This window comes from Amblyomma americanum, chromosome 1, assembly GCF_052857255.1.
Source record: "Amblyomma americanum isolate KBUSLIRL-KWMA chromosome 1, ASM5285725v1, whole genome shotgun sequence".
Classification (NCBI taxonomy): domain Eukaryota; kingdom Metazoa; phylum Arthropoda; class Arachnida; order Ixodida; family Ixodidae; genus Amblyomma; species Amblyomma americanum.
In genome coordinates, this window is record NC_135497.1 from 18,533,857 (window position 1) to 18,550,143 (window position 16,287).

At 47.4% G+C, this 16,287-nt stretch overlaps 1 protein-coding gene across 1 annotated transcript in view; it reads right to left on the reverse strand.

Annotated features, from left to right (window-relative positions):
• Positions 1–3,203: 3,203 nt before the first annotated feature.
• Positions 3,204–16,287, reverse strand: part of LOC144119631 (uncharacterized) — a 38,125-nt gene continuing 25,041 nt past the window's right edge. The window contains exon 3 of the mRNA XM_077652234.1: positions 3,204–3,356. Within this exon, the coding sequence (XP_077508360.1) occupies positions 3,204–3,356 (153 nt within the window). The remainder of the gene's footprint in view (positions 3,357–16,287) is intronic.

Genomic DNA, 16,287 nt, shown 5'->3' on the forward strand with positions numbered 1-16,287 from the left:
TCTTGCACTAGAGCTCGAACACAGGAAATGATCGTAGATTTGCCGTACAGGGGCGCCTTTCCAATTTCCGGGCCCATAAAAAACATCAGCATCAGCATCGAAAACCATTTTTTGTCATAACATGCCGTACTCCCTGCCCAACCGTCATTTAATAACCCTTAAATGGGACCTTTCAGGACGTAATAAAAAATTAATAAAAGAAATAAATAAACACGAGGCGAGTTCACCGCAGGTCTCCAGAGGCGTGATATTCCACCGGCAGCTGCCCCATGAATTACCCATCCTCACGCCTGGCGGCTCAGTGTCTGTGCGGCGTTCGGCTGATCCAGCCTGGCTGCGGAGGTCGCCGTATTTCGATGAGTACTTGAGGGGGTCGCTGTTATTTCCCCTATTAAGGCATGCCTCATAACAAAGAGTATTGCGCTGGCGCGCAATAGCACATTTTCATTATTTTCCTTTCTTTAGTATCCATTTCTGGACTAGAAGCAGGCAGCGCAGGGCTGTTCATTACATATTCTGCGCAACTTGACTTCAGCATGTTATTTCAGGGTGAATATCATGAATTACGCATGATTTGTAATCCAGTCTCTGTGTCTTAGGGTGCAGTCAACTTTCCATCATTCGCAGCACTTTGCTCACTCAACTTTCCAATTTTAGTAGCCTCCAGATTTCGGTGCCATTGGGGTGTACTTGGCACAGAAACAGCGCAGAAAAAGACGAGGTGATCAAGGCAACAGGCGAGCGTTGAACTTAAAAATGGCGATTAATCCGCCTTTTTTCACGACGCGACTGCGCATGCGCCTATCCCCTGGCGGCGGTGTCGCGAAACATATTCGAAGGGTCGCGCGCTCCACTCGAGACCGGCCGTTGAAGTTTAAACAAACCGGCTTCTTACGCGGGGTGCGTTGCTGCAGCCGTCGGGCGTTCAGCGCGACGCATTTGGCGATGCATACATGTGTTGCATACGGCTGCAATGCCCAATATGTAAAGGGAAGCAAACTCGGATTTTTTTCGCTTTCCGAAGGCTTCCCGGGACCGCCTTCGACGCAAAGCGTGGATAAAAGCAGTTCGCCGGCTCGACGATCGTGGCCGCCCTTGGGCACCGTCAAGCACGTCCAGACTGCGAAAATACCTTTGTGACAGGTACGGACGAGGTACTGGGCTTAAATGCATGTGCAGTCTATCAAGAAAGGTTTTTTTGATGGTCAGGAAGGCCTCGAATGTCACCGCGGCATTTAGACTTCGTTCCGACGCTTTTTGCTTTCTCAAGCAAGAAGGCTGAATGGGCAAGTGCTGTGAGCCGCTTTCAACGTGCGATGGAGCGGACAACGAAAAAGAAGCTACGTGAGCTTTCACGCATGGTGCTAGAATTTTGTCATAATCTCCTATTGAAATTTCCTTGTTTATGCCACTACACCCTGGCCAATCCCCCGGTGTGGGTATGTGCCATGTATTAAGAGGCAGAAGAAGAAGGTGCGTTATGCGTGTGTTCGCATCATATCCACGATGAAGAGCGCTGCGTGGTATCACCGGAATGACTCAATGTACGCCCCTCGCGCTCGTCTTTATGGACGCGCATGCTTGTTTAACGTATGCAGCGGTGTGCTGTGGGAAAATAAAGTGAAATTCTAGCAGAGCTGCCATGTTGCGAGTACGCTTGTGCTTTTGTAGTTCGTGTAGCTATTCGGAAGCGCTTGAGCACAACGATTGCTTGTGAAAACTGTTGTCCCCAGTCGTTTTCTGTAGTACGGCGTGCACGATGTAGTATCCACCTTGTAATGGATGGCAGGCATACACAGCGGAAAACGCCAACCTCACTGGTCGGGGATATTTCACTGAACATTATGTTCCGAATGTAGCCTTCATCTCTGAAGCGGCGGTCCTTGCTCAGCTGGCATTCGCATCGCATGCCGGTTGATAGGAGATACTGAAGAATTTGCTCTGCGGTGGGCACAGCAGCCTGCTTCGGACTTCGCACCCAGCCGTCAGTCAATCCTAGAAATCCTCCAGGTACCAGGTGCTGCCCAGGACACGCCATCGTTGACAGATTCTAACAAAACGTGCTCCGCAGAGGCACTCAGTCCGGCCGGGTTGGGCGCGCAGTACCCTTCCAGTGAGCTTCCAGCGTTGTACGCGAGGTGGCAGCACAGGAATATGAAAAAGGCCGATTGGAAGCCTTGACACTGCGTAGCCCATCATGCACGCATCTTCACCTAACAAAATATTATACGTGTGCTTTGTTTCATTTAAGTATTTATCCCATTGTCTTTCCCGTTTTTAAAGCTTTGAGTTTTTTGGGAATATTTCACGCCCGGTAACGCACACAGGAAATTTTTTTCAGAGTTTTCATTACAAAAAAAGTTGGCTCATTATTCGGGTAAATAATGTAATAAGGCTCGGCGTTTGAGGCGGTCATGATCGCCCTAGGTGAGATAAGTATTGTGACGAACGTGGAGTTTCATATAGGGTCATCTAGGTGGGCAGCAGCACCCATTGAAGTAATGTATTCAAGGCGGAATACTTATTAGAGCAACACATAAAGGGGTTAACTAGAACAGAAAGCTGGGCTAGTTGGAATGTATTCATCTCTAAGCAGCACGAAACACAGGACAAGAGGAAGAAACACGAGACGACACGAGCGCTATATGTCGTCTCGTGTTTCTTCATCTTGTCCTGTGTTTCGCGCTGCTTAAAGATGAACATAAAGGGGACAGGACAGGCGCTTGTGTATTCCGCCTTGCGCGTCTGCATTGCGCCTTGAAGGAGTAAGTATTCCGCCTTAAAACATGAGCCAACTAGCCCTCAAACAAACGCTGCTGATTTAAATGAATAGCAGTGGGCGGCCATGCCTAAACCATCAATATCCTACCTGGCTCTATGGTGCGTTGTTCACTGTGCCTAAAGGAAACTAAATTTTTTCCTCCTGTTTAAGATAATGCAGCCTTGGCCACTCCGCAGAGCCTGCAGTGCCGACTCCTCTTGCAACCGAAAATGTCACAGAAAGCTCTCGATGGGATCACAGGAGAGGTTGTGTCTTAGCAGAATGCCCAAGGTGCCCTCGCGACAAGATGCCGTACGTGGTTCGATACGCCGAGGCAGGAACAGCGCTTGCATTCCTGCTGTTCGCACGGCGCTGCTTGTCTCTGAACACCAGCGCAGTATATAAGGCAGGGCCTTTATTACGCGCGGCTGGGGCGGAAGCGTCACTGGCGGGCCGCGGTGGTCGCCGAGTCACACGGAGCCGAATCGGAGCCTGCGCCACTGCGTTCGGCCTCGTCGTCAGAAGCCTCGGGGGTGCAGGGCTTGATGCGCTCGATGATGCTGCTGAGAGGGCTATCAATGTATTCCACGGTGACCTTGCAGTGCAGAAAGTGGGGGAGAAAATGACAAACGGGTTTACAGGGAATCTGATACAATGCGACAGGCGTGACAACGCTTATCCGCTGCATTGTTACAAGTGCAAACTAACCAACAAAAAAATTTGATCTTTGCTCGTACAAGGTCCCACACTCTTACAAGTAGCGAGATGTGGTAGACTCCAACAGAAAGGATCTTTCGTACGCATTGAAACGGTCTTTTATTCTTCCACTATGGAAGCAGCATACCTGACATTTGCACTGCCGACAAAAGTGCCTATTTTTCAAACGTACTGCTCGTAGAGGTGGGGGGGGGGGGGGGGGATTCCTCTGAACACGTTGCTGCAAATGCCTGCACCAGAAGGCGAGTGATGAGCAGAAAATTAAATGTGAGTACATGATACTTGTCGTTAATGGCGATGCTCACGCGCCGCCTGCTAACTCTGATGCCGTCCCAGTTTTCTTGTAACAGGCAAAAGATTAATGTTAATTTCGCCGTAAGGACCACAACTCCCTTTAATGAAAAATGATGAGGCTGCGAGATCGAGCAGAGTCGTCACCTTGCAGCGTATCAGAGAGCCCTGCTTAGCGTGGGCGCCCGCTAGTTTACGTGCGCGCGTAGGGCACACATTCCTGGGGAATTATTTTTTTCGCGGCTTCAGTACTCTCATTTACTTGTCTGCCCCTTACGAAATAGATGTGAACACATTATCATACTACTCTGCAATGAAGGCAATAGTTGTCCATGTCGAGTACGTCATGCTGGATCATGGCATCCTCCGTCGATGTCCCCCTTGCTCCACTGGCCGACTGCCGACCATTGGCCGTTGAGTGGCTCCTGGCCGGCAGCCGACTAGATCGGTAAAACAAGCTCGGCAGCTTCTTGGGCCATGGTCACATGCCATGCTGCTTGGCTCAAGGCTAGCCACAAAGGTCTGGCCAACCTTCCGATAAGATCTTAATCTAGCCAAAGCTTCGCATATGCAGATGGCCCGATGTGGAGCCTACATGCACCGCCGGGCTGCATTTACCACGGCCCCTGAAACACTGCGCTTCAGTTTTATTCATGACGGCTGGCGATACTCGAAGTTCGGTTGAATTGCGGAGTATCAAAAAACAATTTCTTTGCTAGCAAAAACGTTACCTCTTGGGCCAGTTGCATGTTGAACCTGAAAAAGGGGTACCAGCGGAAAAGACGCGCACATAGGGCCAGGGGGAGAAAAGCGCGAGCCACTTCCTTCCCGGCTAATTGGTGGTGGTGGTGAAAACTTTTAATTGCTGCAATAGAGTTTGGGAGGCACAGAGTGGCCCCGATTGGAGGCACCTCCGCTGAAGCCGTAACTCCTTACACCATCCGTTGTGAACGTAACTAAAGAAGGAATTCGCGCTAGCGTCGCCAATAATGGACAAGATCTAACTGCAAGAAGGTTCTGAATGGAGAAACGGTCTCTCGAACTCTGTCTCTCACTCTCTTTCCCTTTTGAATTTCTGACCTGCGCAGCTACTGCAACCGCCACGCATCCTTTGCGTGTTTAGCGAACTCTTGAGTCGCGCGTTATCTCGGGCGCTGTTGCTTGCTTTGCGGCGCCGGTCACAGACACTTTGGCGTCGTGTTGCTTCATGCGTTAGTCATGTCGGTGCTGCGACAACTACGGTGGTGTTCGGATTTGTGCAAATGACCTTCGAAACGGTGAAGAGTGCAGCGAGACCCGCACGGATACGATGGGAACCGCTACTGCATGCGCTCGCTTTCTCGAGAGCCACCGCTCATTTCGGCACCGTGGATCATGAACAATGATTAGTCACTGCTGTTGACGAAGCAGTCATGGGATTTGGTCTGCCAGTGTCAGTACATCGTGAGGACCGGTTATGCAAATTTACGTTAAATAGAATCTATTGGCGTCGCGTTTTTTGCATGGACAGTGAAGGCCATTGCGTGATAGTCGCTTGCTTTCACACGTTTACGTAAGTACTGAACAATTTTTTTTCCAATTACCTATGATTGTAAGTCACATCGTGCATCCTTCTGACCCTTCTGTATTGCGTGAACATTATGCAGTAATGATCGCACATGTATTGCGTGAATGGTGTTCGAAATGATGTGCTGAATATGTCAACTGCGCTGTTTGAGGTAACAACACCTCTGGTGCGTCGACACACATTATCTGTAGTGTACAGAATGCTATAACGTAGACATGTAGGGTATTTTCGTGACTGTGGCCAGATTGTCGTTTTTAATGACACACTTCCGTTTAGAGCCGTTCGCGCAGCGTCGAACGTTAACTAGATTGAAATCAGCTGCAGATGCGTCGAACGTTAACTAGACTGAAATCAGCTGCAGATGCACTTGCATCGTAGCGAGTTCGGCGATCTCATTCATATCTCGGCTGAAACACTCTTCACACTGCACACGAGACCAGTCAGCTCTGCTATGAGGCGAAAATTCGTGTTCAATGCCGGTGTGATCTTACTTTGGGGAAATAGTTCAGAGCAGTACCGGCGTCGTCTAGATATACGCGCTCACCACCTGTGGACACACCTGTCGGGCAGTACGCTGTGAGCGCCGCATATAACCCATTGAATATTCGATCAACGACGCTAGTGAACGAGACCGTGTCTCCTTTCTTGAGTCAGGTCAGCGCGGAAAGTGCGTTGGCATAGAAAATGCTAGCACAGCATCTAATATACCGTCCCGCAGTTCGTCGTGCCTATGCTGAAGGAAGCGCCTGTCGTCGAACATAGGCACAGCGGCTTCGCCTTACAAAATAGGGGAGGAGGGAAAGCGCATGCTTAGTACGTTGCTGGAAAAAGTACACTCTGAATGACACTCTTCCCAGTGTGGCATCGCATCGCCACAGTGACACTTCACGAGGCGACATTCACTCGCTGGAAGTTACACTGAACGCCTTCTCCATTCGGCTGCACGCACTGCGCTAGTTCCGACAAGTTCCACGGAGATGCCAAGAGCGTGCAGATGGCGTGTAGCGCCGGGTCAGGTAGTTCAGGTGCAGCGTGAAATTAGCGTTCCGTGCGTTAGAAACTCACAGATGAAAGGCAATTAAACGCCCACTTGGAAAAACACGAAATGCTATATTTACGCGAGAAACTCATTGAGAGAACTAGGATACATGTTCGTAAAATCGCGCACATCGCTCGCCCACTCGCACAGTATACCACCGCACACACACACACACACACACTGGCCACGCCCGTATCACGCACCGGCTGTGGGCCACACAAAGCCTGTCCTGGTCTGTGTCAATGTGGACACTCTTGTAGTTAGACACACACAGAAGTACGATTCTCAGAAAACACGCAGACACACAGAAGAGACGAACACGTGCGGGGGTTCTTTTAAGAAACGCCGGGGAGTTCTTATGTCCGCACTTCGGCCGTCGTGTTGCGAGATCGGACACCCGGCTGCGGGGTCGAAAAAAAACGCGCCCGCCGACTTAGCAACAAAAGGCACACCCGCCACTTCGGTCGTAAAACGGAGGGGAGGCCTCTCTTCGCAAAAGCAAACAGAAGGACTGCAAAGGAGGCTCTATAACAAGGGACGGCACTCACGGAGACAAACACATGAATGCAAAAGAGCGCTGGCTTACACGTGGTCGCTGTTAAAAGAAATGCATGCGGTGCAAGCCTTGTCGTCTGCATTGTGCGAATGCGCCTGTGTGTGCGTAGTTCAAGTGCGGTGTTGGTGTTCTGTTTTGGCCACAGAGAACTAGGTCGCGATACATTTTCTGGTGCGCTGTTGTGCGTGTTGCCGGAGAGAATGACATACGCGCCATATATAGTCATGTATGTCCAAGAAGCAATAGAGTTTGTGAAGATTGACAGTGATGACGACGATGTGCACCTGACTGTTGCCCGTGCACTTTCTAGAGAACAGCCGAATCGTGTACCCATATACTGTGATAGAGTTGTGACCAGAGGTGAGCAACCACATGAGGTTACGACTTCACGAGGTCTACCTCAAACTCGAAATGGGGTCGGCGACAGCTAGAAATTTCTTGAGTGAGGTCAGCTAATCAGACCTCAACATCACGTGTGAGTTTGTGGTTGAGTGAGGTTGTCATTCGGGGAGGTCGGATTTTGAGGTCGATATTTTAGTCGCAGTTTACTCCCACGAACGCCCCCTTCGAAGCGCAGTTCGAGCGGTCCGCTGGCGCGCGCAGTGACGCTTGGTGATCGGTTATCCCGCTCAGAAAAAAAGACATGCCTCGTCCGGCTCCTAGGTTTCCGGGACTCAATTGCAATGTCTTTTCACCCGCTACGTTCCCTTCTATCGTCTTCTTGGAAAGAGTGCAGCTACTATGGCAATGAGCCCCGTCTCCCCCGTTGGCGTAGAGGCTGCCTGAGGTCGGGCGCCAGTGCGTGAAACACGCAACTCACGCCGACCCGGTAGGTTTTAGTGTCTGACGCCACAAACAAGTATGTTCAACCCGACAAGCAGCGAACAATTTCCTCGCCGAGCGTTTGGATTAAAGAAAGAAAGCAAGACTGATTCGTCGAGTTCATGCACGTTACATGCGCTTGCATCACGGCTGCTGCTTTGAACTCAAGTGAAGGGAACCCCCTTGTACATTACACGGCTGCTCGACGGAAAGCAGAGCAGGCTACATTGGCAGGGCATGTAATTAAAGCCGCTTTAACAAAAACAGCCTCTGATTGGGCTAAAAATAACAAAGAAGCCAGAAAACCAGTCTTAGAGAGCCGGAAGTTTTGTGGTTGCACTGAAGTCTTCCCCTACGTGTCTTAAACTACACTTCCGTGTATTCCCATTCGATAAATGTAAATAGGAGATGTGAATATAATTCATTTTCATATCCGCCCGAATAACTGCCAGTCTTTGTTCCGGCTCGATATTCCATACAGTCGTGCCCCGTTAATAAGGACACGTATATACTCGTCAAAAGTGTCCATAAACTGGGTCTTCCATGTAAGCGAATATCCGGGAAAAACTAGCCCAGTTTATTGCGAAAAGAAGTTGAGTGTTTGCAACCGTGCTTACCGACGAGCGCTTTATTATTCGTGTCAACAAATTCTGACCTGAGTGAAGGGTGTTCTGTCGGTCGCTAATGTACTTACAAGAAAACTGAACCGGTGTCTGTGGCGCCTCACTAGTCATGGGTTAATCCAAGCCTTTTCGTTTTCTTCGTAGGTAAACTAAATGCGCTGAATCAAGGTCTTCCCGAAGCACATGTCACTTCGTTGTCACCTGTACTCGTCGATCTGGTTCTTCACAGAAGCATTCAGGTTCGTTTTGTCGCGCATCATGCTGGCCATATTGAGGTGTCCGACCTTTTCGCCCTTACTAGAGAGCTTGCGAGCAATTTTCCACACACGCGTGAACAGCCTGCTCGGTTCAGCTGTAGGGCACTCTGGCCGTTCAGAAATAGTGGTAGCTAGTGCACTGACTCCGTCCAAGTGAATTAGTGCGTCGAAATGTAACAGCCGGAGATGAGCCTACAGTATTGTAAACATATAAAAGCAAAGATGTGCAGCTTTGTCTAGGAGAGTGTTTGCGTTCCATTTTCCTTCGAGGAATGCCGCAGGTTGTTTTCTGCTTCGGTGATGAGAGATTCATCCTTGGACTGTTCTCGCTCTGCTCGTGTCGGAAGTCCCCCACCTGTGTCCCCCACGCTCTTTATTTTCTTTCAACGAGCTTGAGCAGCGCACAAATCTGCTCTCTCGTTGCCTTTTATACCGACATGACTCGGAACCCAGCAGAGATTTATGTATTGTCCTTGAGCTGTGGCTGTTACTGTGTTTTGTATGATGTCGCCAAGTAGTGGAGTGATTGTATTCATAGAGTGAAGAGCTGTAAGTATTCTTAGGGAGTCCGTGAAAATAATACTGTTCGTGAGTTTCTCGTTTACCATTTTTTTCTACACCTACACAAATGGCAGAACATTCGCCAGTGAAATTGGATGCACACTGTGAAAGTTGTACTGATTGTATGATATCAGGTCTAGCGCTTGCCTGTTATCAACAGCCGGTCGAGTGCAACGTGCTCCATTCCCCTCTTCCTTGTCAACTCCTACCTTCTATCCCCACGGACCTATAAAAGTACGGACCGCAATAAACCAGATTCATTGTTTCCTGAGTTCGTGCCGCTCGTCGTTCCGATACACTGATTCCTCCAAGTTCCCTCGTACCACTGTGCTGCCAACGTAACCACCCGTTTTCGAACCGTCACTATAAAAATCTGTGAAGTCACCGTATTATTCCTCAAGTGCAAGAAATTCTTGTATCATATGTTTTTGTGGAGTCTGTTTTACGCGGAACTGTGTAAGAGTGAAATCGCAAGTTCGAGGAAAATTGTACCATGGAGGTAGTGCGTCTCGTCTTATGGCGATGTCAGGTAATGTGTCATGTATATTGAGATTCGGGCATATCTCTTCGAATCGCAACATCAGTGGTTGGTTAGCTTGAGGTTTCTTTATTCATATTGCAGCGAAGAAGCACACACACACAGAGAAGGAACACGCAAAAAACACGGACGAACGCTGTTCCTTCTCTGTGTGTGTGTGCTTCTTCGCTGCAATATGAATCAAGAATGTTACCAACTTGCCCAAAAACGTGTTTTACTTGAGGTTTCTTGGCTAATATTATTCTAGAAGGATATTTTGCTACAACTGGAAAGCAGAGGTGTTTTGGTAGAGATCTTACATTAAAGACAAATGCCCAAGTTAAAGATGTTCTGATTTCATGTGAGGGTTCATTTGTTTCTGCACAGAGGTGGACTATGGGAGATGTTCTGTATGTGCCACACGACAGGCGTAGGCGGAGTTCTGTAGTGGATCCACTTTCTTTAGGTATGACGGTTTTCCTGAACCGTACACAATTCACCCATAATCTAGGGAGGAACATACCGAAGAGCGAAAGATGTGCAGAATACATGTTCTATCAGACCCCCAATGCTTACTTAAGAGCACTTTGAGTATGTTTAGAGATTGGGAGGCTTTATTTTTCAGTGCGTCTATGTGGAGCAGTAATGCGAGTTTTTATCTAATGTTATGCCTAAAAATTTGTTCTAGTTTTATCGGTAGCATGGCTTTATTTAGGGTGGGGTCGTTCTGCAAGCCTGTTTTGAGCGACAAAAGAACTGCTACTGTTTTTTTCGGAGAGAACTTAAACCCCTTACTGCCTGCCCACTTTGCTAGTCTGTTTAATGTGAGTTGTATCTGTCTCTCGCAGGTTGATAAGCTTATGATGTGCACGCAGTCAGAATGTCGCCGACATGTACTGAGTACATGACTGATTTGGAAATTATTTTAGCGATGGAATTCTTTTTTTGCGGAAAACGGCGTAGTACTTAATATACACCATTGCGGTACACTATTCTCCAGAACTAATTTTTTGGGAAGTGTTGAACCCAGGCGTACCTGAAATGAACGGTCAGACAGGAAGTCCTTCAAGCAGTTTAGCATCGTTCGATGTATACCTAAGTCTGCTAGGTAGCGGAGAATCCCAAAACTCCTGGTAGTGCCGTAAGCCTTTTCCATGTCAAAAAGTAGTGCCAGACAGTGTTGCTTGTGTATGAATGCTTCTCGTACAGCGTTGTCAAGGTGGACGAGATGGTCAGTTGTTGAACATTCCTTTTTAAGTCCACATTGGTGGATGTTAAGAAGTTTACGGGATTCTAGGACAAACATTAACCTATATTCAATGCACTTTCGAAAAAGTTGGCGAGGGACCTTGTGAGTTCTATGGGTCCGTATCTACAGGCGGAGGTTGGTGGCTTTCCAGGCTTCAGGAATGGAGAACAACTGCTTTTTTCCAAGCCTTTGCTATTTTTCCCAGTTTACATATTTTGTTGAAGAATTGTAAAAGTGCCTGCAGTGACGTTTCGGAAAGGTGTGCCAGCATGTGGTAATGTATTTCATCAGGGCCGCGTACTGTTTGCCAGCTGACAGGAGTTTATAGATTTCCTCGAGTGTAATTAAGTTATTATTTGGCTCGTTCGAACTGCCACTTGCTGGAAGTTTGTTTTGCAGCTGTGTTTCTGTGCTTTAAAAATGACTCGGTGCAAAGTGCTGAACTAGAAATGGTAGCAAAAAGTTCCGCTAGAATGTCTGCCTATTCTTCAATACATGTTTGTTTACCTGGGGCCATGAGAAAAGGGATTGTGAAGGGGAGTAGCTGCCCCCATTTATTTTACGAATTTGCTCCCCACATTTTCTTCGATGTGATTGAACTGTTGATTGATGATAAATACTTTTTCCATGAGGTTTTTCAGCGCTTCGACGGATATGCCTCGCTTTGGCTCTTGCCTTTTTGAAATTTACGAGATTGTCATATGTTGGGTATCTACGAAAAATTCCCCATGCTTTATTTTGTTCCCTTTCTGCTTCTTTACATTCCTGTGAGCACCGTATCTTATGACTTTGTCTCACCACTACCGAGGACGGAGAAACAGATAAGCATGCACCAGTAATTATATAGGTTGTGAACATTTCAATGAGTTCGTCAACACCTAGATCATCCGAGAACTGTTTCTCCAGACTGGCAGTTTCACGGAGCAGTGCCCAGTCAGCCAACAGTAGCTTCAAGCGGCGAGATTTGCTCGGTGAGGATGACAGGCTAATAGTGATTGGCAAATGGTCACTTCCGCGTGGGTTATCCAGTACATCCCATTAAGATCAATTAAAACGGATAGTGAACTAAATAAATCAAAACAGCTCATTTTTTCAGCGCTTGTGGAACCTTACGTGTGCTTTCCTGAATTGAGTAGACAGACATTATTTCACAGAATAAAATATTCTAAAATGCGACCTCTAGTGTGAATTTGTTAACTTCCCCAGAAAGAGGAGTGTGCATTAAAATCTGACTAACAGATATTGCTCTGGTAGTTGTTATCAAAGGGCTTCTATGTCGTGAAGTGTAACTGCTAGGTGTGACTAAATATATATGGAACGTAACGTGATAGTTTTAAAAATAACAACAGTGACTGCAAAAAGAGGTGGGCAAATACCCTCATTTTTACTTTTCCTCTCTCACCCTCACCTTTGAATCCATAGCCCTCCCACACCCTCACTTCGAAAAATTTGCTGGCCCTCCATCGCCCTCACACCAGCCCTCCTTCACCCTCACTGAGAGTCGTTTTGAAACTCGAGTTATTTTTGTACTCAGCAACTTCTGCTGATATGACTGGATAGTAAAAATATAAGACAAGCCCTCAAGTCAAAATGGGGCGAGAGGCTAGATGCTCATATTGTTGTGTGTTACAAGCCAGTTACAAGTTCAGTACAAAAATATTACTCTGTGCTTTTAATTGTGGCATGCACTGCATGCATACATGTGTCCTGCACTTAAAACAATTAATTTATATCTATATGCGCTGCTAAATTGAGTCAGCGTGTTGTTGTGTCCGCGTACTAAAACTGTAGTGTAAGCCAAGAATAATTAGAAAGCAATGCAGTAGTGTTCACCACGACAATTACAATAAATGGTAAGCACAGAATAGACTCTGAAGGAGGAAAGTTTATAGGTCGCTGAATTACCATTACTCGATGACACTGCACTGTGATAGCTCGTTAGCACACTTAGTCTTCTGAATTACACTGCTTGTAATCTCCCGCCATTTCATGCGGTTTAATGATTGCTCGTCTGATGATGCCTCCGTTCGCGCGGATGGAAGATGGAGACCACGCTTTCAAACTGCAGCGCGATAGACTGGCCGTTTAACGCGCGTGAACGCGGGTAGGTGACGAACCCGACGAAATTGCAAGCACAGCTCGAGAGCTTGGCAGTTCGTACAGGCAGGATTTTAAGATTTCTCCCAACTGATTGTTCATTTGAGGGAAGTGTATGAGCCGACCAACTTTAACCCGGAGTGGTAGTACCTCTTGGTCATGGGCTCAGTCTTACCTCGCGTCTAGCGCTCTGTTGCTATGTCTTTTTGGAATGTGTTTCATGGCGTTTCCTAAAAGCTTTGTAAATAATTTAGTTAATGTAAATACAATACCTTTTGTATGTAATAAATACCATGCATAAAAAAAGCTACGGCGATGGCGTAGTGGTCTGACGCAGCAACCAGCGGAACTGATTTTTTATCGCCGCGGCGGGTTATGATCCCGCTTCCCCAGCTATTTTTTCAATACCAGCTTTCCGCTGCCGTAGTCTCTTATGCTGTCGTTTAAAATAAAACTTTATTTAGGCCACATGAAAATGAAACGGATCGCTAAAATGCAGCGTTTTGGCTGAATAATGGTAAGCACTAAGTCCCCAAGAGTGAAGTGAACGATTCCCGTGGTTGCCATTTTTGTGCTCTAGCGCTTCCACTCTGCCGAAATGCGGTTGTCTGTCTGTCCAAGGCCTGCTTCTAGCACGTGGACAATCTTTGTCCTGACGTCATCACATGGCAGTTCAATTAACGGAGTACAGACGACTAATTTTGGTGGCGTGTTTTCTTCTCTATTATGATGCGAAAGACGCTACTACGCAGGAATAACCATGTGATATTCGCCTACGACCGCTAAATAATTTATAATCGAATTTTTTTCTGTCATGCTGTTTCGGTTGGCTGTGAACGACGGCTGTGACGTCAAAGAATACTTTTGTGTCACGTGAGACCTAGAAAGACATTTATATAATCGCTGCTTCATGGTTTTAATTTACTGCAGTGCTGAAGCCAGCCTTCCTCAAGAGCCGGCATGACAACGAATGAGGAAGCAGCGATTATATTGTAGTTTTTTCATGTCTGACGTGGCCTGTAAAAACTCGTTGACGTCCCAGTCCTCATTAGGCTGTTGAAACCGGAACCGAAAGAGCACGAGAAAGAAATGTGAGGATAAATTATTTAGCGGTCATAGGAGAATTCCAGGCGGTAATCCATGTATAATAATTCTTTGCCCATCAATACAAACAAGAAAACACGCACCCAGAATTTAGGTGTCTATACTCCTTTAATGGTTATTAGCGAGAGATTTCTGAGGAACATGGGTCTGACAAGCCCCACCGATGGCAGCACCTGCCATCACAGGGTAGTGGCGCGTAGCTTAACTGCTGCACCTCTGTGCCAGGAGCGGAATCAGGCTCCGAGGGATATGTGAATGTAGAGAATGACTAATTCTACCGCAGTGACAGTCCAAAATGATGCAATGTCACGCGAACTTACATCATATGATATGTCAACCAAAGTAAGCCTGTTCAAGTCAAGCAAAAGCATAGAAAGTCAAGATAAAACCATGTAAAACCAGCGCTTGGTGCTAGCGCACGATAATTAGGGGTTAACCCCAAGTACTGCCCGGGATTTTTTCTTTCCACGTCTAAGCATTATCCAAACACTGAGTGTCAAATCCCTGCCTTGCCTGCAAGAAATTTGGTTCATAAAATCAGGCGCGAGATTATGTGGTCACACCTCTCGCCAGAAAGAGAAATAAACCAAGAGATGTTCCTGTTGAATGGAGAGGACTACAACATCGTGCAATGAAAGGCGGAGCGGGCGATAATTCAGACCAAGCTGGTTAAGCTGCTACTTTATTTCAATGATAAGACAGGGGTTGACTTTGCCCACCGCAGTGCGGCACCGCATTTCTATACCGCAATTACAGCGAAAACAGAAACAAGATACCACTGTACTGAACTACTCACAGTGTAAATGAAAAAATCCCGCACCAACGCTGCCAACATGCTTTGATTTGACAGTGGAATTTCGTATAAGCATTTTTCTGCGCCGCAGCCAGTTCTTTCAAACGTCACTGAGCTGATATCGGACTTCGTTCCGGGAAACAAGGCTTAGAACTTGGAAATTCCGCAATTCTACTAGGTATAACTTCTACATGTTTTACTCTACACGCTGATCATCTGACAGACTCGGAGCTGATAATGAAAAGTTGACTGCGGTACTACGGTTCCAATTGGACCGGCGACCACCCGCATGGACCGGTAAGTGTCCCCTGGTTAGCTTACTATACAGGGTGTTTCACCTAAGACTTTACGCAATTTTTGAAAATAGACTTTTTGAGTTAGACGAGCGCTTTTTCGGCATAGCATGGTCAGTGGTGTAGTACATCAGGGCGGGGAAAAGGCGTGCGGCTGCCGGCCTTTCGTGTCCGCCACGTGTACCTCCAGACGGCAGTAACTACGTCCTCCCCTGGAATCTTCACCCTAAGAACTATAGCGTTTTAAAACGGCAGTTCATAACGGGCTGCACAGGCAATAAATATTAGCCAGGAGTGCGGTTCAGGCCACCACCCTAGCGCCCAGACAGTGCATCTTGCCCTCCCTCACCCTCACCTCATCATATCTTCCCTCTTCCGCCCTCACCTCACCATGCCTTTCCTTCCTTACCCTCGTCCTCACGAATTTTCATGCGCCCATCCTCACTCACTCTCACCTCACTGAGTAAAATCCTCATGAGGTGAGGGTGAGGACGCCCGCATGAGGACTCGCCCTCGTGAGGATGCCAACCTTTGACTGTAACAGCTTCATATTTTGTTTTTAACTTATATTCACGGTTTGCACCACCAGGCTGGATGATAATAGCGACTCCTCCAGAGAGCCTGCTCGCTTGCTCTCGGTCACACCGGAAGGCTATACTTTTCTAAAATTTTTGCATGTTTAGAACCTAGGTTAGTTTCCTGAAGGCATAATGTCAAAGGGGAAAGCAAGTTTAAAAAATTTGTCACATCACTGCAGATTTCTAAATGTCTCCAACAATTCCAACTAATTAGGGACGTCATGTTGGAAAAGTTTTAATGGTGTAGTTAAAAACCTATGTTCTGGGTTTTTAGGGACTTGTTACTGTAGTCCTCTCTTTTATTTTGTAGCGAGGAGCTACACTGGGCTACCAGTCGAGCATTTCGCAGCACATGGGAGGGGCCAGCTGTGCGCATGCGTCGTTACCATGGCAACCGCAGAGGAGCAAAGTGCGGCGGGCTCTTCGCCGTCGGCGCGGCCGCGCGCCCGCTCCACCGGCAAA